General features: G+C 45.4%; 3 protein-coding genes across 3 annotated transcripts; 1 reads left to right on the top strand and 2 right to left on the bottom strand.

Moving 5' to 3' along the window:
* Positions 1 to 98: 98 nt before the first annotated feature.
* Positions 99 to 1515, bottom strand: tstd1 (thiosulfate sulfurtransferase like domain containing 1). The gene is made up of 4 exons (XM_057043569.1): positions 1357 to 1515; positions 851 to 979; positions 433 to 595; positions 99 to 350 (listed from the first exon to the last, which is right to left on the bottom strand). Exons 1-4 carry the CDS (start codon positions 1406 to 1408, stop codon positions 296 to 298), a joined length of 399 nt encoding a protein of 132 aa, XP_056899549.1. The 5' UTR covers positions 1409 to 1515; the 3' UTR covers positions 99 to 295.
* A 319-nt stretch (positions 1516 to 1834) lies between these two features.
* On the bottom strand, positions 1835 to 4316 carry si:ch1073-303k11.2 (uncharacterized). The gene is made up of 2 exons (XM_057043568.1): positions 4116 to 4316; positions 1835 to 3339 (listed from the first exon to the last, which is right to left on the bottom strand). Exon 2 carries the CDS (start codon positions 3335 to 3337, stop codon positions 2567 to 2569), a length of 771 nt encoding a protein of 256 aa, XP_056899548.1. The 5' UTR covers positions 3338 to 3339; positions 4116 to 4316; the 3' UTR covers positions 1835 to 2566.
* Positions 4317 to 8637: 4321 nt separating this feature from the next.
* On the top strand, positions 8638 to 21052 carry slc16a2 (solute carrier family 16 member 2). Its single transcript, XM_057043205.1, has 8 exons — positions 8638 to 8977; positions 9128 to 9561; positions 12510 to 12654; positions 12856 to 13357; positions 14283 to 14426; positions 15598 to 15826; positions 17260 to 17532; positions 17622 to 21052. The coding sequence occupies exons 1-7, from the start codon at positions 8958 to 8960 to the stop codon at positions 17514 to 17516; spliced, it is 1731 nt and encodes a 576-aa protein (XP_056899185.1). The 5' UTR covers positions 8638 to 8957; the 3' UTR covers positions 17517 to 17532; positions 17622 to 21052.
* Positions 21053 to 23505: the final 2453 nt, after the last annotated feature.

The following is a 23505-nucleotide window of genomic DNA, read 5'->3' as shown; positions in this document are numbered from 1 at the left end:
ATAACTGTTATAAGACTAAAACAACTTTTGTAATTGAATTAGTTCATAGGTTTTCATTAAAAAAAACTCGTAAAAGAAAATGAATTTGATCTCAAGTGTCATGTAGAATGAGTTTTTATTCTCTATTGTTGTGTCATCCAGTTGGCTCTGTGTAATAAACAATCAGGAATACATTTAAACATTAGTGTCTTTAATTAATGATTAATACATTTAATGACAAATGTATAAAAGTAAAAATAAACTGCTTTGTCTGTTTAACATTCACAAATATAGTGCATAAGAGGTAAAGGCTTCATTATTTCCCCTGTCTCTCGCTCCATTCTTTGTAGGCTCCAGCATAATTACGAGCACTGAAACAGAGGAGGGAGAACATTTAGAACAGATGGAGGGATACCTACAGGCAGACAAGCAAAATGTGAGGCCTCTTTTTACTTAGCGTATCCCAGTTTCTGGGCCTTGTCTGTGGCGACCCCTCCTCTCCTGCCAACCTGGCAGTGAAATACCAACTCTGGTGTGTCCAGCGGGGGCTTGTTCACTCCGTACTTGGCCTTGAACTCTGCAGGCTCCATTGCAAAAGCAGCTTCTACCGTATCAACTGAATGAGAGGGGTTAAAGGGCAGGACAAGTTATTGTCCAAGTGTTTGTATTCCACATTTCAAGACAGACATATCAAATAATGGAAAGAAAGAAGTGAATGTAACTGAAAGGAAAGTAAAAATATTGGTGTGTACAGTTTTACAGATCAACTGAATATGGTATCATTATGTATGTATAAAGGAATAATACATGCCGACATGTTCTAACCTAATGATTCTCCTTGGGTTTATCATAAAAACATAAGGAATGTCACCTGGAATGTGAACTGATCCGGGAATGCGTCCTTTATCCAGCTCATCTTTGTTACGGACATCAACCAAAAAGAGATTTGAGCTCTTCTCAACCAGAGCTTTCAATTCCTCATAAGAGATTTCATTGGTAGCTGGAATAAACATATTGAGATGATTTAAAGTTTAAATAAAGCTCACATCTGAACTACGTGTCACTGTATAGTAGAATCTGCTGAGTCATTCATTGAGAGGAATTCAATGAAAGGAGGGGAAAAGAACATTAGGCAGCAATAAATTATGTCTCCTTAAGTATTCATATACTTTGTAAAGTAGTTATGTTACAGATTAACTGGACTCCGTCTAAAATCGATTTCCTCTTACATTTAATAGACTTTAACATTCCCAAGTTTTTTGAAGTCAGAGATCGACACGTAATGCAAAATGTAGGTTAAAACTGACGCTTCTAGTCAGCTAGAGGATTTACAGATATATAGTCTGATTATCGCATGTCTTTGTGATGAGAAAGTACCTGGATTCGCCATTCTGCGCCACAGAAGCCGTCGACAGAGCAACCGGATCATCTCCTTCCGTAAATTGCTGCGCGTCAGCCATTGGCCAATCCTCCGCTAGGGGGCGGGGCTTTTGAACGCTTTCAGTCGTGCGGCATCAAAAAACTTCCTCTATAATACTTTCAGAATAAAAGCTGAGACATAAAAAAAATAGTTTGGTTGAATTAATTTTATAATTGTTATTCTTTTGTATCTGGATATTATTTTTTAAAAAATCAATGGTAAAAGTTGGTTTGGTTTTATCATGTGAAGTCATGCGGTGGGTGGGGGGATTCCAGAGTAAACATTAAAGGCAGCAAAGATGTTTTTTCTTGGGTTGACATTTTAGGAGGCAAACAATCGAACTCTTTTATCTAGTTCCCGGTACCCAGGGTTTTCAAAACCATACATGGCATTATAATGTAATGTGAAAGCATAAAATCAAAATGACCAGCAAGATGGTGAAAATGGTTTCAATTTACCACAATCAATACAGTTATTTTATGTTATGTTCTTCCCCTGCAGCAATTGGCTCGCAACAGTGCTAAATAGAGGGGTTGATTTTGTCATTTTATGATAATAACAAGTTTGTAAATATGATTTAAAGAATTCCATAAATTCATTTCCTTTTCATATTTGTAAAAGATTAATTACACTGCGTCACATACATTGATTATGTTCTTTGAATGTAAAACAGTGAATCTGTCAAATTTTATGTTCACAGCATGTCCCCCTCATACATACAGCAAAAATAACAACTGAAAGTAAACTCAATAAGCCTTAATATCCTTATAAGTACTTTAAATATAGTTTAAAAAACATAAACATGTCCTATGGGACAAAATAATGCAGGAATGTTTCTACCAACAATTTTACCAGCGCATATTTTCATGGTTTTATTATTAAAATCAGTTTGACAAACTAACGTTGAAATCAGTATTAAAAAAATCCAAACATTAAGATGTACATTTAAATTCAGCCACATGACATTAGTAAAACACTACACCAATAAAACTGTCAAGGTTAATTCGCCAGCAAATAAACCTGTTTCAAAGGAAAATGATAGAAACAGCTATTTTGTAGTGTTATCCACTGACGCCTCCTTTGCCCGTATCATCATTAAAAAAACAGAACATAACATTCTGCTGTCTCCCTCCCTGCAGCCGGGTTAGTCTGTCCTTGTGGACCAAATCACAAAGTTCCCTCTCTACTGTAGGAAGGGTTCCCGAGTCCATCCGCTGAGCCTGTCTTTGCTTTCTGACATGATTTACACTTGTTGAGGCTCACGGCGACGATGATGAGAATCAGAATGAGGGTCACTCCTCCTCCTATCACCCCAGCCAGCAGTCTCTGGTCAGAAGAGCCAGAAGGGTCATATCTCTGGCAGGAGAACTCTGTGAGGACGCTATGTCCCGCCTTGTTCACCGCCTCGACACATACTTTATCTCCCACGTCCAACTCTCCAACTGAACCTTTCCGCAAAAAAGCCGGGAACTCCAGAGGCTTTCTGTCGCTGTCTTGGAACACCACCCTGTACTTGGAGACGACGGAGGATGGGGCGCACCACTGGACTTCGACCTGTCCTCGATCTTCGCCGTCGCTGATCGGCCGCAGCACGTTGATGCGAGGGGCATGAGGGGGCACGTCGGCTCTGCTGACGCCCGGACAGAGACAACCGGTCCTTTCTGAAATATCTAAGCAGGGCTCCTGATTTTCCAGGCAGGAGTCGTAGTGGCAGAACTGGGGTGCCTCGCGCTGGACGGGGGTACTGGAGGGTGGAGGCAGGCCTGGGGAAGGGCTGGTGGGCTCTTCATCATCAAAACCACTGGTCAAAAATATGATCCGTCGGCGAGTGACGGGTGCGGAAGTAGAGGCGGCGTGAGCAGAGAGAATGTCGTTTAGCAGAGGTGAGGCGTTGAGGAAGAGGAGAAGCACCCCCAGATTCCTGTGAAGTGACCTCATGGCTGTAGACAGATATGACAGATCAGTGACAGGGGGCATGTTCACTGCTCTTATAGAGGCTGTAAGTGCGCCTAAAAGCACAGAAAACAAAAACCCACATTTTGGAAAAGAACGCCCAGTTTAACACTGAGGTTGCGAGGGGAGAGTTAATCAATGTATTGGTAAATCTCAGCACTGAACGCTGCATTTTCCACTGGGTCGATGATGTAACAATTATTTTACTGTTCAGTATAATAGTCTTTAATTTTAACTTAAACTTCTTAGTGCCCAACCCAAATTCAGCTAAAAGAACATAATTTTGCTCTATGAATAATGACGTTGGGTGTTTTTCAGTTTAGAACTAGCAGTATTGTGATGACAAAAGTATTTTTCTAAAGTTTATTTGTTCCCTTTCACTCAATATTGATGATGTTTAGAGTTCTAAAGCACGAAGCAAGTTGGTTGGCCGGCTGATGATGGGTTTAATGTTTACTGAGGGGAAGTTTCAGCAGTGCACTCAGAGATTTGCAATCTTTTCGTCTCCATCCTATAAACAGCTTTGCGTAAACAGCGGCTGACTTCTTAAAGGACAGAAATCATACATTCAAATCTGGAGGTGACCCCATAAGCGCCCCCATTTTGTCCTGGCGCCCGGCCAGATGAGTTCTGTGGGAACCTCCAACTGCATCTGTACTCTCTGCCCCACCATAAAACAGCCAGACGTTAGTCTGGAATGTCATGAACACCCACCACCGTGGTGAAAAAGTTCCCCCAAAGCATTCAGAAAGTCTTACGCTACCTTTGTTTTGATGGATCTGGCTCCCGGGTTCTGCTGCGGCTCCGCTCGTCCTGCTCTCACCGTGGACTCGCCAGCGTCTGTTCTCACCGTCTTAAGTTGTCTCTCCCCAGACACCCCCCCTCCTCCTCCTCCTCCGAACACACCCTCCCTCTCTCCCCTCGGTGCCTCCAGCCTGCCGTTCCTCCTCAGCCTCTCTCATCTGTCTCTTGTCACGTCCCCTCCGTTTCATCCTCGCTCACTTATGCTTCTTTTCTTTTCTTTTTTTTTGGGCGGGGGGGTGTCACTGGAGCAGACGGTTCTGCTGTTCTGCATATGAATGTGCTGCAGCGGCATGAAGCAGGGTTGTGCTCGTTGCTTCTTGTGTAATCTAGATGTGCAGCTGCCTGTCTGGGATTAGTTCTCTAATGGTTCCTGCATGTTCCCCAGGTGTCCCGTTGGAAAACAACAGCACATAATGGAGTCACTCCAGTGTGTTTATGTGTGCTGTTGAGAGTGGGGGGTGAAGAATGCATGTATATTTATAATAACCCCCACCACCCTCTTTCTACCCCTTGTAGCCCCTATTGTGACAGGCTGAGGGGTGGAATGGTGGGGGATTTCTTCTCTTTTCGTCCTTTAATGGGGTGAAGCTGGCAGAGCAGGCATGTTCTTTCTTATTCCGAATGCCCGCATTGAGTCGATGGGGGGGGGGGGGGGTGCACCCAGGAGGAAGCTTTTCAACAACAAAAAAGATCCCCGCCATCTGCAACTGCATTTTTTGGAGCTTGTTTTGTGTGAATAACAAGTTGTAGCAGGGAAAAAAAACCCCAAAATGTTTCATTAAGTCCTCATGAAAAGCTGTTTTGGAAAAATCCAATAAAACAAAACTAATCCCAAACTGATTTAATGAGATGTTGGCTGAGACGACAGAAGCAGTAAATTATTTTGGAACAAAAATGTGCATATCGGTGCAATCTTGTGTAAAGACGCGCACTGATGCACTCTGGGAATCTTACAGATGAGTGCTTTGTACCTACCTGCTGCATGTTTCCTTCAGACACACCTGTAGACAGTTTCCTGATATAAATGGATTATTACTCGGTCATTGCGATCTCTGAAAAATGCAGTAATATATGAATAATCGCGTTAGACTGGCTGGCGAGAAGAGGTTGGGCATGTGGCAACAGTTGCTGCCTCAACTCATCAAAGATGAGTTGGTGAAGAGGAGGGAGGGTTGAATCATGGGCAAAAAACAGACAATTGCTGAGAAATGCGCGTTTTTTGTCGAGCTTTTGGAGAATACGGAAATGGTTTGTGACAGAGGCAGAAGTGGTCGCTGCTGGCAGTACCAGTCATGCTGAATGTCTTTTTGTGAGAATTAACCGGCCACGGCGACCGTTTAACCGCGTTTATCGCCGCGTTATAATCAGATATGATCAGAAATTGAAAGTGGAAGAAATATGCCCTTGAAATGTTTGGCAGTATTTGCATGTGCACATCAAACTGGCCCCAAATGACCCTTGACCTCAACGACGTCAATGAAACCCACGAAAAAAAACCCTTAATTTGAAACCAATGTGTCGTCAACATTTACTCATTTTGTGTTCCTCATGTGACAGCTTAGTGGTAAAATGACCCCACCGTGTGTGAATAATGCTTGAAAGCTGGTCACGTAATCACTTGCATCAAAGGGAAACTTAAGAAACGGATGTTGACCCTCGTCTCTGCAGCTCGGCTGACGGGTTATTTTGACATCCCTGTCTCCGTGTCCCAACGGAAACAAATCCCAACCCGCCTGAACATCGCCCTGAGTAAATAAACCCGCAGTAATACCTGTAACAAATGAGTAATGTTGGTCTTTAGAGCAGTTGAAATGTGTGATGTGGGCGGCCCTCACAGATTTTGTCCTGTGATTCATCTAGTTAGCATGAATGAGTGAGTAAATGCTGGAAATAGCACCCATGCTATTTGCGCAAGTGAGTAGATATAGTCCTACAGGCTCTGCAAACTAATCACATTTATTGGCATCTTAAGTCTTTTTTTCTTCGTCTTATCACATATTAGTCAAGGCTCTGCAGCGACTTTGACCGGCCCGTGAGCATGGAGGCCCGTGACTAATACTGAGCTCTTTGTTCAGTGACGCTGACGCAGGTTGGTCGGCCCACCAGGAATGTCTGGACTCACCTGGCAGGTACCTCTGATTGCATCAGAGATATGGAGCTTTGTTTAGGCTTCAGCTGTGATAACGGGAGACTGTCTGTCCAAGAGAAGCCAAGGTGATAAAGTGACAATAGACGGATTTATTCAGCTCATCGCCTTAAATCAGATGACTTTAGAGTTTCAGGGAAATAAAATAATGCTTATCAGAGGAGGGTTTTTTCCTGCATATCATCTTTCAGCCTCGCAGATGTGTATTCCCGCTGGATCCACACCTCTCTGAGGAGTTCAGCTATTCCATTTTAAACAGGAAGCACTACCAATGGTTGTATTCCTATAACCTCCGACCTCTGCTTCGGTCAAAAGGAATCTGAACGGCATTTAATCCAGGGTCTGTGAAGTCCAGCAAACTATTTTTAGGTCACAAACATAGCAGACCCAACGTGATCCCTGCAGTGTTTTTGTTCCTTGTGGGATAAATTGGAAACAGCCGCGTCATGATGTGGCAGCTTTTTCTGCGACAGCGTCCCACTGCATGTTTTTACCATTAGAAAACCCGCTCAGAGGGAGAGAACTGGATTGAGTCCTACAATATACAGCAGTCACACTTCAGAAACCCATTTTTGGGTTATAATCTCATACAGAGTTTGTTTTATTTAGATCGACATTACGGCAACAACTTCAGAGAACCGCTGACAAGTCAGAGGCCATTTCTGATGACAGCATGTCCCATGTCATGATGGGTGACACAACCAGTAGGAATGGGAATGTGGAGCAGGCTCACATGTAGATTTACAGTGGACCAAAGAACCCTTCATTTGGCCAAAGCTCCTCTTGTTTAAGTATTTAGTGCCTTGAAATTTGAGTTGAGTTTGGTGTCAGCACACATTTCACTGAAATCAGAGCTGTCTAAAGTGGCCTCAAGAGTCAATCCCAGCCGGGACGCAAATTTTACGGTTTCAGCTGTTGTGCGGCCGCACAACGCCTCCTTTTCTCAGCTCATATATTGTCTGGTTTATCGCGGGAAAGTGAGTGTTGGGAATATCATTTTATAACAAGCTTCAAACTTTCCACTAAGGCGTAACCATGGTAACATCTGACGCATTGGGGAACAATGTACTTAATCCCACAACAGCGATGTGAATTTGCTTGCTACAAGCGTCTGCTAGTCTGATGCTACTTTTATGAATCCTTGTGTCAAACTAAAGTGTTTTTCAGTCACCTGCAGTCAAATCTGCAACGATGCAGCTCACACGGGGCTCCAGCGCCATCTAGTGGTGAAGACGCGAACTGGACTCGATTGTTCGTGCTCGCTGATGCCGAAGGGCCGCGCTCCCTCCCCGACATCCTGGGTCTCTTAATTAGACAGACAAATGAGGAGAGGCAGAGCACGCCTTTGTCTGCGAACTCCACAGTTGACCTACAAAACAAAATCTGTATTGCCCCTGAACTGATCACTGGTCCCAGCAGTCTCACAATTCAGCTGTCCACCGTCATGAATTAATTTAATTTAAGGGCGTATAAAAATACACGTGCATGATTGATTGGAAAAATAAGCTGGCAGATTAGATTTGTTCTGGGAACACTGAAAAACCCTCCCAAGTTGTGTTATGATACGGACACTGCCGGCTGCCAAAGAACTCACTCATGACGCAACTGCTGCTCACAATCCAACATGTGCTTCAAAACTGATGGATGGAATTTCACACTTCAGATAAATAATACCCCTATGATTATTAGTAACGCCCCTAGCATTAACACCGCTTTATTCTTTGAACCAGAACAGTTTTGGAAGGTTGATAATATGTCTAATGTAATTACAGTAATGTGTAATGACACTGTTGTTCCAGAAGAGGGAGACAGGATGTCTACAACGGAAGTTTAGTCAGTAATTATTTGAATCAAATAAATCATCAAAGCATTGCACAAGCATCACTTGTGTTTGGATGGGAATTTTCCACTTCATCCCCACGATCTTAATGTGGTTTTTTGGTATTAGATTACGAATTTTAAAAAGTCCATATTGATCTCTATTCTACTCGTTGGTTTCCGAATCTTCAATTTTTCTTTCCTCCTTTCTCTCATCCCTTGAACGAGGATAAATTAAATGCCTTTTTAACATCTGCGTCCTTGATCACACGTGGCTCCTGGATGACATCTAACGTAGTGGGACGAACTTGATCTTCGGGTTTTATCGGATCCACGTAAAAACCCGAGTAATTTATCTTCACACCCCCCTTCCCCTGTGTATTTATTACTATTATTATTACTTTTCCCGCGTCCAGTGTTCCACGCTATTCTAATGTGCAATTTCCACCCTCCTATACGAAGAAGGGTGACACCCAGTTTGAAACCGTCCGTGCGCGGCGGGAGGAAGGAGGCGTGGACGAGCCGGTCGGACACGACAGATCTTGCAGAAACCAACCGGGACCCACACGGGCCCCATCTGCCTCACGTCTACACATCCAGGTGCACAGAGGGGACCGCCGGCGTGGTCGCTGAACCGGTGGGGGACGTTACGCACCGTGCGCGGACATACGTGACGTGACGCTCCGCGCCTACGTAGCTTATAGGTTGGTCCCGGCAGGCGAAGCAACACATATGCGGCTGGCTTCGACCGCTCGGGATATTCACTGAATTACCTCCTCGCTCCCACAAGAGAACCCCGTCGCCTCCCCCGTGAAACTAGAGCAGATCTCGGCGTAGATGCCACCCTCGGCTCGCAGGTTGGTGTCCAGGATATTCGCTGAAGTTGACGCTCGTACTTGGGCAACAAGCAAGCGTATGGCGTGCGTTTTGACAGCTAGCCAATCAAGTTTGGTATTCAAATCGCCCCTCTTATCTCAGTGACCTATATCTCATGCGTGTACGCACAGCAGCGACAGTAACGTCCCCGCCAGGCCAGACAGAATGGGGATAAACGGGCTAGAGAGCCAGGCGCAGCCGTCCGGCGGAGTTTCCCAGAAGGAGGATCCAACTGCGGATCCTCTCACGGAGCAAAGAGATGCTGCTCAAGACGAAGCCAAGAACGAGGCTGCGATCGCCAAGGAAGATAGCGGCGCACAGCTGGTCGAGATGGGAGGCAAGCCGCCAATTTCCCCCGTTTCCGAATCCGAGGTCCAAGTGGAGGCGCACGGCCACGGAGCCGGCTTCGTCCCGCCCGAGGGAGGCTACGGCTGGCTGGTGGTGTTTGCAGCCACTTGGTGCAACGGCTCGATATTCGGCATTCAGAACTCTTTCGGCATCCTGCATTTAATGCTGGTGAAGGAACACGCGAACCCGGAGGACAAGACGTCTCAGTTTAAAGTGGGTGAGTAGCGGATGGGCCGGAACCAAAGATCAACTGGTTGACACAAGTAGGCCAACATTTATTATCGGTGGCTGCAAAGAAAAATCCAACCAAATCGCATCTCAATTAGTAGGTTTTTAAGTAGGGGAAGGGAAATGACGATGACGTGCACAAGCACATTTGGGTATTACGAAAACTGGTGATTCTGGTCATTATTGTCCAGCACCCACATGATTAAATAATGGGGACCAGTGAGTTTATCACTGCTATAAAACCGCTACTAATGAGTCTGATGTCCACCCCCCCACCTCCCAAATCCAAATCCATAAACCATTCCACTGAAGATTATGTCCCAAGCTTTTACTGGTGAGTGGTCGGATTTTTCACAGTTCACTGGCTGGTGCAAATAGTGGAATGGGGGGGGGGGGGGGGGGGCACATATTAAATGTAGAAGAGAAGCAATCCTTTGCGAATTCGCCACAGTCACATTAACATTAACTTCTGACTTCATCTGTAAGTCACGTGAGTTTATTTTGAAAGACGTACTTTCCCCTCGACGGGGGCGCTCCTGACTGAAGTTCCATCTGAATCGAAAAGAAACAGCTGTGTGGAGACGTTGAGGGACAGGACGGACGTTTGGCTTCATTTCCTGTCCTGTCTGTCCTGTCCTGTCCTGTCCTGTCCTGTCCTGTCCTGAGATCAGCCAGTAATGGTCAAGATCACCGTGTGAGTGGACTGCCCCCCCATCCCCCCCAGCCGTGGAGGGGAGAAACTGCAGGATTCAGGGTCACATTTGCCCCCGTCGGCCTGCTGAGATAATTATTTGGAGCAGTTTGAAAACCCGTGCTTGCCGGATTGTGTCTCCAACCGTTCCTTGGATTTGGTTGCACTCATACATGAGAAGATTAAGCCAGTACGTCAAGGTCTGACCTACTGCCCCCCCCCCCCATCCAGCCAAGTAACAAAACAGATGGGAAGGGCTTAAGTATAACGCTCACTGTTTTACAGACTCTTGCACAATCGTGCGCTATTCTCTTGGTTTCCAAAACCAGTTCAGAACAAGTCAGCAACACGTGAAAAACAAACGAGTAAGATTGACTAAAGTCGGCCCATTATGTTGGGATGCCTTGTTCTGGATGGATGAGTTATGAGTTGCAGATGCTGCCGGTCTGCTGAAGGGTTCTAACGTCTCACGGTCAGAGCCCCCCCTCCCCCCCCTGCTGGGAGGTATGCGAAGGTGTGTGTGGGCCTCTGCGTGTCCAGCCGCGCATTTCTGAAGGTTCAGGGCAACATCTGCGTTGCATTTACAGTCCAACAAAAGCGAGGAAATGTGGACGGTTGCACAGGGGGCCCGACAGAAACTGGTCGGAAAGGATTCTTTTTATCAGACAACTCGTGTAAATTAGTCCCACATATAGTCATGACTTGTAACCTAAACTCTATCAGTGCTTTTTTTTTTTTTTTACTGTTTAAATTGGAAAGGAAATGTTTGTTCGGGTTTTGACTTGCATGTAATCACAGCAGGGTCCTCGATCCCTGACCTCCACTCCTGTTGTTTGCTTTAGAGGCAAACATTTAAGGTGTGAACAAGTGAATTTCTGTCTTCGTGGGGACTCCACATTTCTCTTAAATCTTCAGGGTAGCTGGAAATTCCCTCGGGGAGCAAAGGCAGGGGATTAGTTTTAGCCCCCCCCCCCTTCCTTCCCCCCGGTGGGTATGAATTCATGCACTTGTTGCTGGTACTTCAGTTTTAACATCAAACATAGTTACAGTGTATCTGGAACTGGGGTCTTTACCTCCTGTCTTTAATTACTGGACATGTTTTGCAACTCTCAACCACGTTAGCTTCTGGAGAGATAATGGGGAGAAACAGGCGTCCAAGCGAGACATCGCACACACTTTTGGAATCTTAGACATCTTCCTCATCGTGGCTCAGTTCTGGGTTTAATCTGCCACCTCGGGCGGGTGGTGGAGGTGTAGGTGTGTTAAGTCAATAAAGTTATCACCATCTTTGATGTTTAACGGTATTCCCAACAATATATCGGACAATCGGGCAGCTGCTGGTGTGTGACTGCATGTGTTCAGTGGCCTCCTTGATGTGTGTGCGTGTTTTTTTAAACAGCTGTTTTGTTGCTGAAATGTAGATAAAATAAAAAGTGCTGCCAGATTTCGCAGATGTTGCTAACGTCCCTCCAGGTTCCTCTACTGACGTCCTGCGAATCCTCAGGCGACACGAGGTGTTTTTGCTCAGTGCAGCTAATGCTTCACACGAGTGTGTCCACCCCCACGGAGCCCTTTCCCAGCCAGCTGGACCGATGTGATCCACAAACACCAGGGTAGACATTAAGCCTACCTTTGGTCCTCAGGAGACCTAAACCAGACATTTGTTTGCTTGTGCAGGGTACATGATGTCCCTGTCTGACTGCTTTGCCTAGTTATGCTTTAACTCGGTCTTCATGTACCCGAGGCCACGGGTCAGCATCCACGCTGAGCCACTGAAAACAATGAGAGATAGACATGAATGCTAACACACACTCTCACCCTGTCCTAGGTAGTATTGTCCTGACATGGAGATGGCAGCGTCAGAATAATGTCCTGTTGGAAACGGTTGGAGCTGTTTCCCCTCGGTGAGGTGTCAGATGTTGACCTCTAACCGTGGTCGCCCCTCGGCAGTAAACTGAGCGTTAAGCCCCCCATCTCCATCTCCACTTCCCTCTGTTTAGCTTTAGCTTAACGGTTAAAGCCGCTGCCAAATCTGACCTTGTTTTCACAGAGTTCAACCACTTTAGGAGAGAAGACGTCCACAGAACACATCATTATATCTGGCTGCTCGAGGGCGCTGATGGGTCAACGTGACGACACATTTTACCTCCAGCGCCCATTAATGAACGGACCGCGTTTTTATTTTGGGATTTAATGATCATGAGAATGAAAAGAGTTTCTGACCTGGCGCTCCCTCTCCTCCCCAGCCTGGGTCGGCGCTCTGGCCATGGGGATGATCTTCTTCTGTTCGCCTGTTGTCAGCATGTTCACCGACCGCTTTGGCTGCAGGAAGACGGCCGTCGCCGGGGCCCTGCTGGCCTTCATCGGCCTGCTCAGCACCTCATTTGCAAAGTAAGCCTCTTTACATTTATTAGGCAAATGACTTGTTAAAATCCCCAACTGCCTTCAGGCACTAAAGACATGAAAACTAACACTTTATTCCAGAAGTTTCTTTCCTTAAAAAGAGCATTGGAAATAGTTTGTTTTGTTAAAGTTACAATTAGATGTAGAAGAAATGGCATCCACTAAGCTCCTTTTTCTTGTCGCTTGCAGCTCGCTCAGCCTTCGCTACTTCACATACGGCATATTGTTTGGCTGCGGCTCCTCCTTTGCGTTTCAGCCATCGCTGGTCATTCTCGGCCACTACTTCCGCCAGCGACTGGGCTTGGCCAATGGTGTAGTCACCGCCGGTGCCAGCCTCTTCTCCATGGGCCTCCCGGTTCTCCTGGACAACGTAGTGGAGTCGCTGGGCCTCAGTGGAGCCTTTCAGATCCTCAGCCTCTTCATGCTGATCCAGGCCCTGCTGGCGCTGACCTTTAAACCTTTGCTCCCAGCTGGAGGAGGAGGCATGGGGCCGCCGGGGATGGACCCCGGCCCCGCCGAGCCTCCCAACCAGCCCGGGACGACTGCCCAGGCGGGCACCGTTTGGAGCAGAGTCGTGGGCAGAGTGAGGAAATACTTCAACCTTCGCGTCTTTCGCATCGTCACGTACCGAGTGTGGGCCTTCGGGGTGGCCACCGCTGTCCTGGGCTACTTTGTGCCATACATTCATCTGGTAAGAACAATGAGCGACAACGTTCCGCGTCTCCACATTCAAACTTGGGACTGTTTGCATTGGACATTAGCGTTGCTATTGTTGACGCGTCTGCGATTTAACGAACCCAGCTGCGCTGTGTCGGTGAGCTTTGATTTAGAGATGGAGTGTGTGTGTGTGTGTGTGTGTGTGTGTGTACGGGCAGTGAAGCCAAAGATAATTGCACTTTTACCACAAACCTGACTTGCTCAACAGTCCATTTGCACAAGACAGTCCTCAAAAACATCTAGTAGTCCACATGATCTTGAGGAGAAGACGGCTGCGTCGGAACGTCCACGAGAATTATCTGCATGCATTTTTCTTTCATTTAATTTTACTGTGCAATGGGGTTGGAATCCAAACTGCTGTGTATGTTTGCCTGACCTCTTGCCGACTTGGTTGTAAGACAGTGGAGGATGAGGATGAAGCGTAAAGCTCCAGCATGGAGCTGCGAAGCTCAGCTCCCTCTATCCAGATGTCGGATGTTCCAGCTCGGGCCTCCCTCCGTCAGTCCTGTTGTTTCAGGCCTGAGCCCAGATGTAAACACAGCCCCGGCCTTTGTATCGAGTGGGCCACCTCAGGAAACCTCTCCTGTATGGCCTCCCCGTGTCCCTAAACATGCCTATCCTATGGCTGCTGATGAATGCAGAGGCCTTCAAAGCAGAACAAATATTTCAGAAGCACCAGATCTTTCAGGAAAGCCTTCAGAGGGTGGTGAATGCGAGGGTGCGAGCATCTAACCTGTATGCATTTGGCCTTCCTGTCCCGCTGCTCCGGAGGGCCGTGGCCACTTGTAGTTGTAGGACTCGTCAGTGTGTCGTTGGTTGGTTGAATCCTTCTAATGACATTTGCTGCTTTGGCTTATTTGTCCACCAAACACTGACCTCTTTCCTCTTTATGTCTCCAGATCAACTTTGCTAAGGAGCAATTCAAGGACACTAAAAAGGAATGGGTGCTTCTGGTGTGCATCGGAGCTTCTTCCGGGGTGGGACGCCTCGCTTTTGGGAAAATTGGTGACCTCATTCCTGGTCTTAAAAAGATCTACATGCAGGTGAGAGACTCCACCAACGTGCTCACCGATTCAAGATTGAAGCGGACAGCGGCTTATCTCTCTGCGGCCCCTTTTTTTTTTTTCATTAATAGCTTTTCAATTTGCCTTTTTGTGTGACTCTTTGCCCAAAAAGCTGCAGATAAGCAGTGGCAAGGTCTTTGCACAGAGAGGAGCGTTCCAGGTAACAGGTTAACTCGGTCCTGACAACAGGGATGGAAGAGAAACACGTGGCTTTTGAGTTAAGAGCATTTTTCTTACGGAACCTTGTTGACTGCAATAAAAATCAAAATCACTCAAATAAGCAGAAAAGTGAGCAGAGTTGTTAAAATGTTTCCTTGAGTTGTTTTTCAGCTAGCAGACCCATGAGCTGTGAGAACCCTCTGTTAGTTTTCATAGAACTGACTTTAATGCTAAAGCCTTCAGTTTACTGTTGCGGTGAAGAAATCTCAGGCACATTTCTGGGTTTTAATCCCATTAACCCTGATCTAATTTTCATGCAATGATATTTGCTGGAATAGTTACAAAAGGAAACAGCCTGTGGCAGCGGGCTGACGAGGCAAGGAATGGCGCCAAAGCTGGTGGGTCAGTCTAATAGATTATTATCACTGATGTTTCTGATCTTTGGAAGATCTTTTATCCAACTGTTCCACGCCTGTACGCTAATGTCCTCATTTCATGGTGGAAGCAGCTCGCGCGTGCACAAGCTCACTTGGCGCCGAAGCCAAGCATGCGTGTGGAGAATTGGCCTAAAATACATCATGACATTTAGAGGGACATTATTTATTGTGGGTTTTTAAAGTAATATCACAGCAGAAGTGCCGTCCTAAATGGCACTAGTGGGAGTTTAATGTGGAGAGGCTGAGAAGACCCTGCTAATCTGTTAGCATCATAGCTTTCTGATCAGTCTTTATTAGCAGCCAGCTCACAGTTCACTCTGTGCAATGATACAGCTCATCCCAGCCGCTATATTGGCAACATACATATGTATATTTCAGCCAAAAGCATCTTTCCAAGGAAAAAAGTCCTCGGGGATAGAGTTCCGTGTGAGCAAAGTATGGCATCAGTGCGTCTGGTGTCGCTAAAGTAAATAAAAACTGAAAGAGAAACAAGCTGCTGCTGTTGTCAGAGAGATTTTATAAGCCGGATGACTAGTTTCCATCGTCTGTTTCAGGTGGCGTCCTTCATAGCTCTGGGCCTGATGTCCGTGATGATTCCTCAGTGCTCGGTCTTCGAGGGGCTGGTGGTCGTGTGCGTGTTCCTGGGCCTCTGCGACGGCTGCTTTCTCACCATGATGGCCCCTATAGCGTTCGAGTTGGTCGGACCCATGCAAGCCTCACAGGCCATCGGCTACCTTCTGGGCCTGATGGCTGTTCCCATGACGGCAGGGCCACCTATCGCTGGTGAGAAGCACAACCAAGCTTGTGTTCCGGAACAAAAGCTTGGTTGTTTTCAGTTTATGTCAAAGGTTCAAATGGCGTTCTGTCTTTGCTCTGCCTACTCTGGCTGTAAAAGGACAGAAAATTACTTGATTTTAGCCAATTAGGACAAGAAGAAATAGGAGTGCAAGCAGAGAGAGACTGACAGGATGATTGTACAGTAAATTGTATTTGGAGAGGCTTTGTCCTTGAGCCAACTCCGAGCTGTTCCAAGGGATCCGTCTTCCTGGAATTAAAGCACACAGGCAGTGCTCCACTCCCATTATGACTCCTGCACTCCCATTTGTCAGCCCTGCCATTTCCGAGAGTGGATGGTTTATCTCACTTGTGTGCCCAAGGTTTTCTGGATGAAACGAAGCCCCGAACGAGCTTGAAAATAACAACTGCAAACGTAAAAATAAGCTCTAAAGCAACCTGCCAACATGCTAGGACAAAACATACAGTCCGCTCTTCTGAAACTCCTAATGGAGAAAAAAAAAAGGATTCTAGTCTGGATTTTTACGTCATTGCTATATGGGCAGTTTTGTCTCGCGTTCAGTGAACAAATTCATTCACTGAGACTTGGAAGAGAGTTGGCTTTGCTTTTATGGGAGTGTTGCGGATGTGCCCCCGCTCGGATCAGAAGATACATTTGCATATCAGGCACTTAATGTCAGAAAAAACCCAACACGGAGCAGGAGGCACAATCATTATTAAGCAGGCACGGGAACACTATGAGGAACCTGTTGAACCTGCTTGGCTTCAGCATAAGTGATCATAATTGTTTCCGTACCAGGTAGAGACATTTTTGCAGCAATTTCTTTCGCATTAGAGAACCTGCTGTAGTTGTAAGTTCACAAAATCACCAGATGAATTTTTCTGAATTGAATTATCAAATTATGAAGACAAATCATAATAAATGGAGCCTCTGAGTAATGCCTGGATATTTCTTTGAATGCACTTGTCCTGCCAGTCACTCTGCATATTTTACCCATAAAGCACCACCTCTGTTCTTTTCCTCTTTTCCTCCCCTGTCCACTGGGAGAGCGGGGTAGCTCCTCTTCCCTCTTGGCTGTTCGGTCTCCCTTGCATGAGGCAAGTTGTGGTTCAGGAGCAGGCATGAGTTTTTTAGTGGCAGGCTTGAAACAATTAATCCAGTCGAACTGGTTTTGTTTCCCTCTTGGGTGCAAAACAGAAAAGCCGTTGAGAAAGCAGCTGTTTGCGGCTGCTGGTGTAACTGTGTGTTAGCAAGAACACAATACAGGATGTGGTGATAAATTCTTATGATGTGCACTGGGATGTTTGCAAAACCCTGGAAAATAAACCCAGAGGGCACCTCAGCTCACAAGGAATGTCAGGTTAACCACCTGGGAGAGTCGACTAATATTAAGGTCTCAATCCCTGTTCCCTCAACCCAGGCCTCCTGCATGATTACTTTGGGAACTACACGGTTGCCTTTTCCCTGGCCGGTGTGCCTCCGATGGTGGGGGGCATGGTGCTCTTCTTTGTGCCCCTGGTACACCGCAGGCTGCAGCGAGGCCGCGCCGCTTCATCGCCGGAGGAGACGGCCACCACCGCCCACATGCTGCCCTCCAGTCAGCCAGAGGGGGCGCCCAAGAGCTGCTCCAACGGCGACATGCTGCCCGGCTACACCGACGTAGAGACACACATCTGAGTTGGACGCTACAAAGGTGGCGCTCCTGCACGCCTGTTCAGCATCATCGCACACGTGCACCCGGCTGTTTTTATTTCTAAATTTGCTCCGTTGTTGTCTTGACAGGGATTCAACTCACCAGCACACAAGCACCTTTTCTCATCCTTCGCTCGCCCACCCCAGCCAGGGATTTTCTATCAGCTAACCTTTAACCCTTTCGCTCCTTCTCGAACTCTTATTGGCTGGTTGATGTTTTGGCGTGGAGAGGAACGGAAAAAAGGGGGTTGCTCCGGCCTGATGCTGCTTAGGAGGTGTAACGAAGGCACAAAGTAACGTGGGTAAGGTGGACAAGCACAAGGCAGCGAATCTGTGAGGAGCTGCAGATGTGGAGAGATTTTAGCTGCCAGAGAGACTTTCTTCTGTCGCCTTTTTGTTTGTCTGCTTTAGCCTTGCTAAGTTAGCATTTCTGATGCTGTGATTAAACCCTGCATTTCGATCGACCTACAACCATTAATGAAGGGACAAATTCAAGTTTTTCTTTTGTGTAGTACCTCACCTTTTTTTTTGTTTTTTTTAAAGACGTGCTCTTAACTTTAGTCTTTGCAGTGGAACCGATCTCACCCACCACTTCTGCTTCCTGTTTCTGACGGAAACCCACCCCCCATGCAAGTCTCGAAGGAGGCGGTTTAACTGACAGATCCCCCGCCACACATGGTGACCTCACCTCACACGAACTTCAAAGTAAACAGCGGCCGTTCATGTGGCCGGGGGGGTGGGGGGTGGGGGGGGGCGCGGGACGGGTGCAGTTGGAACAGAATCTGTGCAGCCTTAAATCAAGCGGTTCTAGCAGGGTGCTCGGAGGTTGGACTTCGTCTCTGTTGGGACGGTGACCATTAATCTGAATGAGTGTCATTCTTTATGTAGCCTGTCTGAACGAGAGACGTCAGTCACCGAATACACTAACTGTTGGCGCGTTGCGGCTTTTCACACTCGACTTTTCCTCTCCGCCGCAGGACTACAGTCTTTTTTTTCCTTTTTTTTTAACGGTAGAGGCATTTACGTGTGGAATGTTACCGTCAATAAGAGGAGACAACTGAGAGTTGCCAAATGGTCTGAGCCATCTCCCAGATTACCCCAAGGGTTTGCTGCTTTCGTTTAGCATCGTACTGTTACTCCCTGTTCCTATTACTCTTACTTTTAGTGGAGGTTTGGGTTATTTACCTCTGCTTCCTGAGATTACTGACCTTTCTCTGGCCCAAAGGGCAACTTGCAGGTACAAATATGGTGACTTTTGTGGTTGGGTTTAGTGGGAATGTCCATGCAAGAGTAAAAGTGTAGCGTAACAAACAGCCAGGATGCTGCATTCAGCAGCACATGACAGTGTGAAATGATGACCCCTGAAATGCAGATGTAAAACGCTTTAAGTCAGTCTTGACCTGCACGTTGCTCTTTGAAAGAACACACACACACATATATATGTATATGCGTGCGCGTGTGTTCTGAGTTTGTAAGCCAATGTGGGGGGGCACCTCACTGTGAGGGAGGATGTGCTCCGGCGCTCTGATGGCATTCCCTCCCTCTGCGTTACACTGCTTTAGGACCTGAATGCTTCACTGCTGCGTTTAGAGTCACTGGACAAACGTAGAGGACACACAGCGATACCTCAGTATTCCCACAAGCCCTCAGAGTCCCACTGGGACCCATTGAAGCTCTGCAAGGAGCCACATTCTTGCCAAACACTGGCTCCTCCGAATGCCTCATGAGCACTGTGATAGCGTATGTGTGGAGTTCAGTCCTCTTCAATTATTATTCTTTTTTTTGCCTTTTGTATCCGTGAGTTTTGTTTGAGCTTCCGCTGTTACCACCTATGATGAAGTGTCTGTCCTGTAGCTCCGTGTCGGTCTGAAAAAGATGTGCCACTGATTTCCTAAAAAAATAAATAAAATAAATGAATAAATAAACAATTTACATCCAGCGTAACCCTGAGGTTAGGTTCACCCCACAGTTACAGTCCAAGCCTATTAATATCTATCAGGATATCCTGGTATTTATTCATATTTCCCAGACTTTGCAAGAAACATTGTTACATAATTGTTCCTGGGACAGATTTGGTTCCAGGAGCAGAACTGAAAAAGTGAGGCTGTATTTCTGGATGAATACATCTTCTGCTGGGTTGCTCAGCATGAGTGTGAAAGAACACGATGCACTTGTTCACTCTCAGACTAGAGGCCCAAGGCCTCGATCGTAGAATTTAATGAGTGAATCAAAATAGAGATTTTCAGCCATGCTGGAGGACGCTCCCTTAGGAGCAGTGTCAACGGGCTGCTTTTATGCACATGAAGCCCAACACACCCTTTTGACCCCCTTTTTTTAAAGGAAAAAAAATCTTGATTTTTGATAGAATTTTTTCCTTTTGTTTGTATTGGTGTAACTTGGCTGAGAGCTAATCTACAGTATAATCGATGCCTGTACGTCTTTCAATGTTCTCCACCTCCTTTATTGATTTCCTCACTCGTTTAGTGTAAAACTAGTTGACTTTTATTTAGAGACCTGACATTTAACAGCATACTCGAAGCTTAGAGGAAGAAATCTTTCTTAAAACCGGGACTGAGATTAAAAATAATCCATAAAAGTGATGGTCGCTGTCCTCTGTGCAGCCTCGACCAATTACCTTCTGAACTAGCTCTATTATTATTATTATTATTATTATTATTACTATTATTACTATTATTATTATTATTGAATTCACTCAGAATATTATTATTATTATTGAATTCACTCAGAACTTCACTAATTGTAGGCTGTAAGCAGAGCCTCTCAGTTTTGGACTAACACTGATTGTGACTATTTTTGTATTGTTTGTGTGATTAATAATCTATTAAAATCATTTTGTCAAATGTTTTCACTGAATTACAAATTCAGATTTGATCACAATCCACGTATGATGTGTTTAAGTAGATGTAATCTGCTTCTGTGCTGGCGTTCAGTCAGCAGGTTTTTTCATGATTTTGATGTTATTGTGCACATTTTCTCTAGTTTTGTTCATTAAACCAGATGGATTTAATCCTAATTCTTAATTTGCTTTTGTAACCTTGAGGTCTGAACGAGCAAAGACACAATCAAAAGAAACCGCCGTGGTTCTTTAACTCGGACGCTCTCAGCTTTCCAGCTCACCCGAGCGTCATTGATTGGGAATAAACGTGTCGGTTTTAATTTCCACAGGAGAAACTCTACCCTGTAGAATCTCCACCGTTATTTTACGGTCGCCACGACGACGACTGTTCCAGCATTTGCTTCTGTAACCACCAGTTGAACCTTTGTCTCTCTCCTGCTCATCTTGGATAATCCATTTCTCTTTTATCCTTTTTAAAGTAATAATAAAAAAAACATGTTAACAAAGCCAGTGAGGTCACAACATCTGAAATTAAAATTGTGCTGCTAGAAAATAAATAACTGTAATATTTTTTTTTGAGATGGGGGGGGGCAGTTTTGACTCTAATAAGAAAAGGCACATTTTTTTGTATTACAGCCACAATAAAGATGTGATATGAAAAGAAGCCGCGCTGTTGGCGCCTCTCCTCCTTTGTTGTCTGTCAGCTTTCAGTCCTCAACTGCTCCACTTACGATCAGCTTGCTGCTAACGTGCCCTCATGTGGGATCAGGAGCTTAACCCCTTTCATAAGGACCTGGCAGATACGCGGACGCCGTACTGGGCGGGTGTTGAAGGTCACCTGCTTGCTGTCAGAAATCTTCATCCTGCATCTCAGCTGTTTACAACTGAAGGCGAGTAACTGACCTGTGGGCAGATTAGTCGGGCTGCCCAGCAACAAGTGCTAAAAGTGCTGTTCTTTGTGAAAAGGTGATTTAATTCAACCTTCTTAGCAATGGCCCTTGGTGATCGTGCCTGTGCCATAGCAACAAGGGCTGGCCTTAAGACTCCTTTTGATGCCCGTCTTCCTCAGGTTTGTTCCCAGTATCTGAAACGGTCATGCTCGGAACAGTGGGCCCCACCGTGGCCCCATCGTGTACACAGGGGACTGTTGTCGACCTGCCACAGGGCAAAGAATAATTTAATTGTTTCAATGCTTTTGATTGCATTTTTTTTTGGCCAAAACCACCACTTGCTCTGAATTTCTATCCTTTAGTGACAGTATATGTGTATAAACTCACCATCCACTTTATTAGGTACTCGTTCAGTTATTAACACTAATAGCTAATCAGCCAATCACATGGCTAAAAATCAACACATTTATGCACGTAGACGTGGTCTAGACAGCTTGCTGAAGTTAAACCAGCATCAGAATGGGGGAGAAAAGGGAACACACAAGACGTCCAGCCTTGAAGAAGACGGGCTACAGTAGCAGAAGACCCCCCTGGTGCCCCTCCTGTCAGCTGAGAACAGGAAGGTGAGGCTACAGTTCAAACGGGGCCACCAAAATTGTATCAGTACTTCAGGCTGATGCTGCTGCTGGTTTAATGGTGTGGGCGATAATTTCCTGACACATTTTGGGCCCCGATGAGCGTCGTTTAAACTACCAGAGTATTGTTGCGGACATGTCGAACCCTTTATGACCACAGTGGACCATCTTCTGATGGCTATGCTCAGCAGGATAATGCACCTTGTTGCAGAGCTCAGATCATCTCAAACTGGTTTGTGGAACATGGTGATAGGTCTACTCTACTCCAGTGGCCACAGTCACCAGATCTTAATCCCATAGAGCACCTGTGGGATGTGGTGGAACAGGAGATTCCCTTCATGCAGCCGACAGACCTGCAGCAACTGCTCGATGCCGTCATGTCAATATGGACCAAAATCTCCGAGGAATGTTTCCAACATACAACATTCCAGTATACCACGGAGAATTATGGCAGGTCTGAAGGCAAATGGGGGTCTGGCTTTTATTAGCAAAGTGGCAGTTGACTGCAGATTTGCAAGGTGTAAAGCATTTGAGGCTTCTTTAAAATTCTGTGGTCAAGAAATATTTAAACATGATGTAAGGATACATCACTTGTTTTGAGATAGCTGAGTTTCAGTTTAAGGTTATTCCATATTTGAGACTGAATAAATCATTACGGTGGCTGAAAAAGTGCACTGAGCTAATTTAACTGATGACAGTCAATAAATAAATAAATAAAGTAAAAAACTAATACTTGAGACTTGGCCTCTTTTCATATTATCTTTTTGTCACAGTGTGTGTTTAGATTCAAAACTTTAAAACTGAATATTGGACTGAATGTGTTTTTCAGGTCCATGCCATGTTTCTCTGGTGCAGACCTTCCTGTGGGTGGGGGTTCCCCCCACTGGGGGTGTAGGAACAAATGATGGATCCAGAATGAGGAGCGACAGATTTGCTGCGTTTAGAGGGGCGCAATGACGTCGGGAATGCGCAAATCAACGTAGACATAATGTGCAATAAAATGTTGAGAGAAAGTATTCAGATTGATAACACGTCAGTTTTAACACCTTTATAGCTTTGCTGGTGTCGACATTTAAAATAAAAATATATGAATTAAAGTTTTGAACCTGAAAAAATATATCAGAAACTAAAAAAACAATACTTATAAAATGAATAAAATGATTACACTTATTATTTGAACCTCAAAACCTAAAGTTTCAATTTCAAATTTTGGTTTTTGAATTCATTTTCTACTTTTCAAATGAACAAACTGAACATTATCTTAAGAATATCTACAGTATATGATTTGGTCCTTGCGGGATGTAGGGGGTGCAGTACCACTGCTTGTCCACTAAGTGTCGCCCCTCCGTCATTTATGGAAGGAAATGTTTGAACTAAAAATGCTGAAAATCTGACCGTCGGTTTGTCACGGATAAATGTAGACACGTCTCATTTTTGTTAGAATTAATAAATTCAGCAGAATTAATAAATTCAGCAGAACTTTTCAAGTGTAATAATAAACCTGACAAAACACTAAAATCTACATTAATATCCAGAGTCATCTAGTTTGTTAGTTTGGGGGGAATTTCATCCTCTAGTGACCTTTGACCCTA

This window comes from Takifugu flavidus, chromosome 9 (genome assembly GCF_003711565.1).
Source record: "Takifugu flavidus isolate HTHZ2018 chromosome 9, ASM371156v2, whole genome shotgun sequence".
Taxonomy (NCBI): Eukaryota; Metazoa; Chordata; class Actinopteri; order Tetraodontiformes; family Tetraodontidae; genus Takifugu; species Takifugu flavidus.
Note: the sequence above shows the minus strand (reverse complement) of the source record. Positions and strands in the feature narration are given on the sequence as shown.

What these genes read in the sequence shown, in the direction of transcription:
- si:ch1073-303k11.2 (XM_057043568.1), bottom strand. Translation starts at nt 3,337, where the DNA reads ATGAGGTCACTTCACAGGAATCTGGGGGTGCTTCTCCTCTTCCTCAAC.
- tstd1 (XM_057043569.1), bottom strand. Translation starts at nt 1,408, where the DNA reads ATGATCCGGTTGCTCTGTCGACGGCTTCTGTGGCGCAGAATGGCGAAT. An exon ending in GCGCAGAATGGCGAATCCAG is followed by an intron (nt 980 to 1,356) that starts GTACTTTCTCAT and finishes TGTTTATTCCAG; the next exon opens with CTACCAATGAAATCTCTTAT. An exon ending in CAGAAACTGGGATACGCTAA is followed by an intron (nt 351 to 432) that starts GTAAAAAGAGGC and finishes CCTCTGTTTCAG; the next exon opens with TGCTCGTAATTATGCTGGAG.
- slc16a2 (XM_057043205.1), top strand. Translation starts at nt 8,958, where the DNA reads ATGCCACCCTCGGCTCGCAG. An exon ending in GACGTCTCAGTTTAAAGTGG is followed by an intron (nt 9,562 to 12,509) that starts GTGAGTAGCGGA and finishes TCTCCTCCCCAG; the next exon opens with CCTGGGTCGGCGCTCTGGCC. An exon ending in GGCAGGGCCACCTATCGCTG is followed by an intron (nt 15,827 to 17,259) that starts GTGAGAAGCACA and finishes CCCTCAACCCAG; the next exon opens with GCCTCCTGCATGATTACTTT.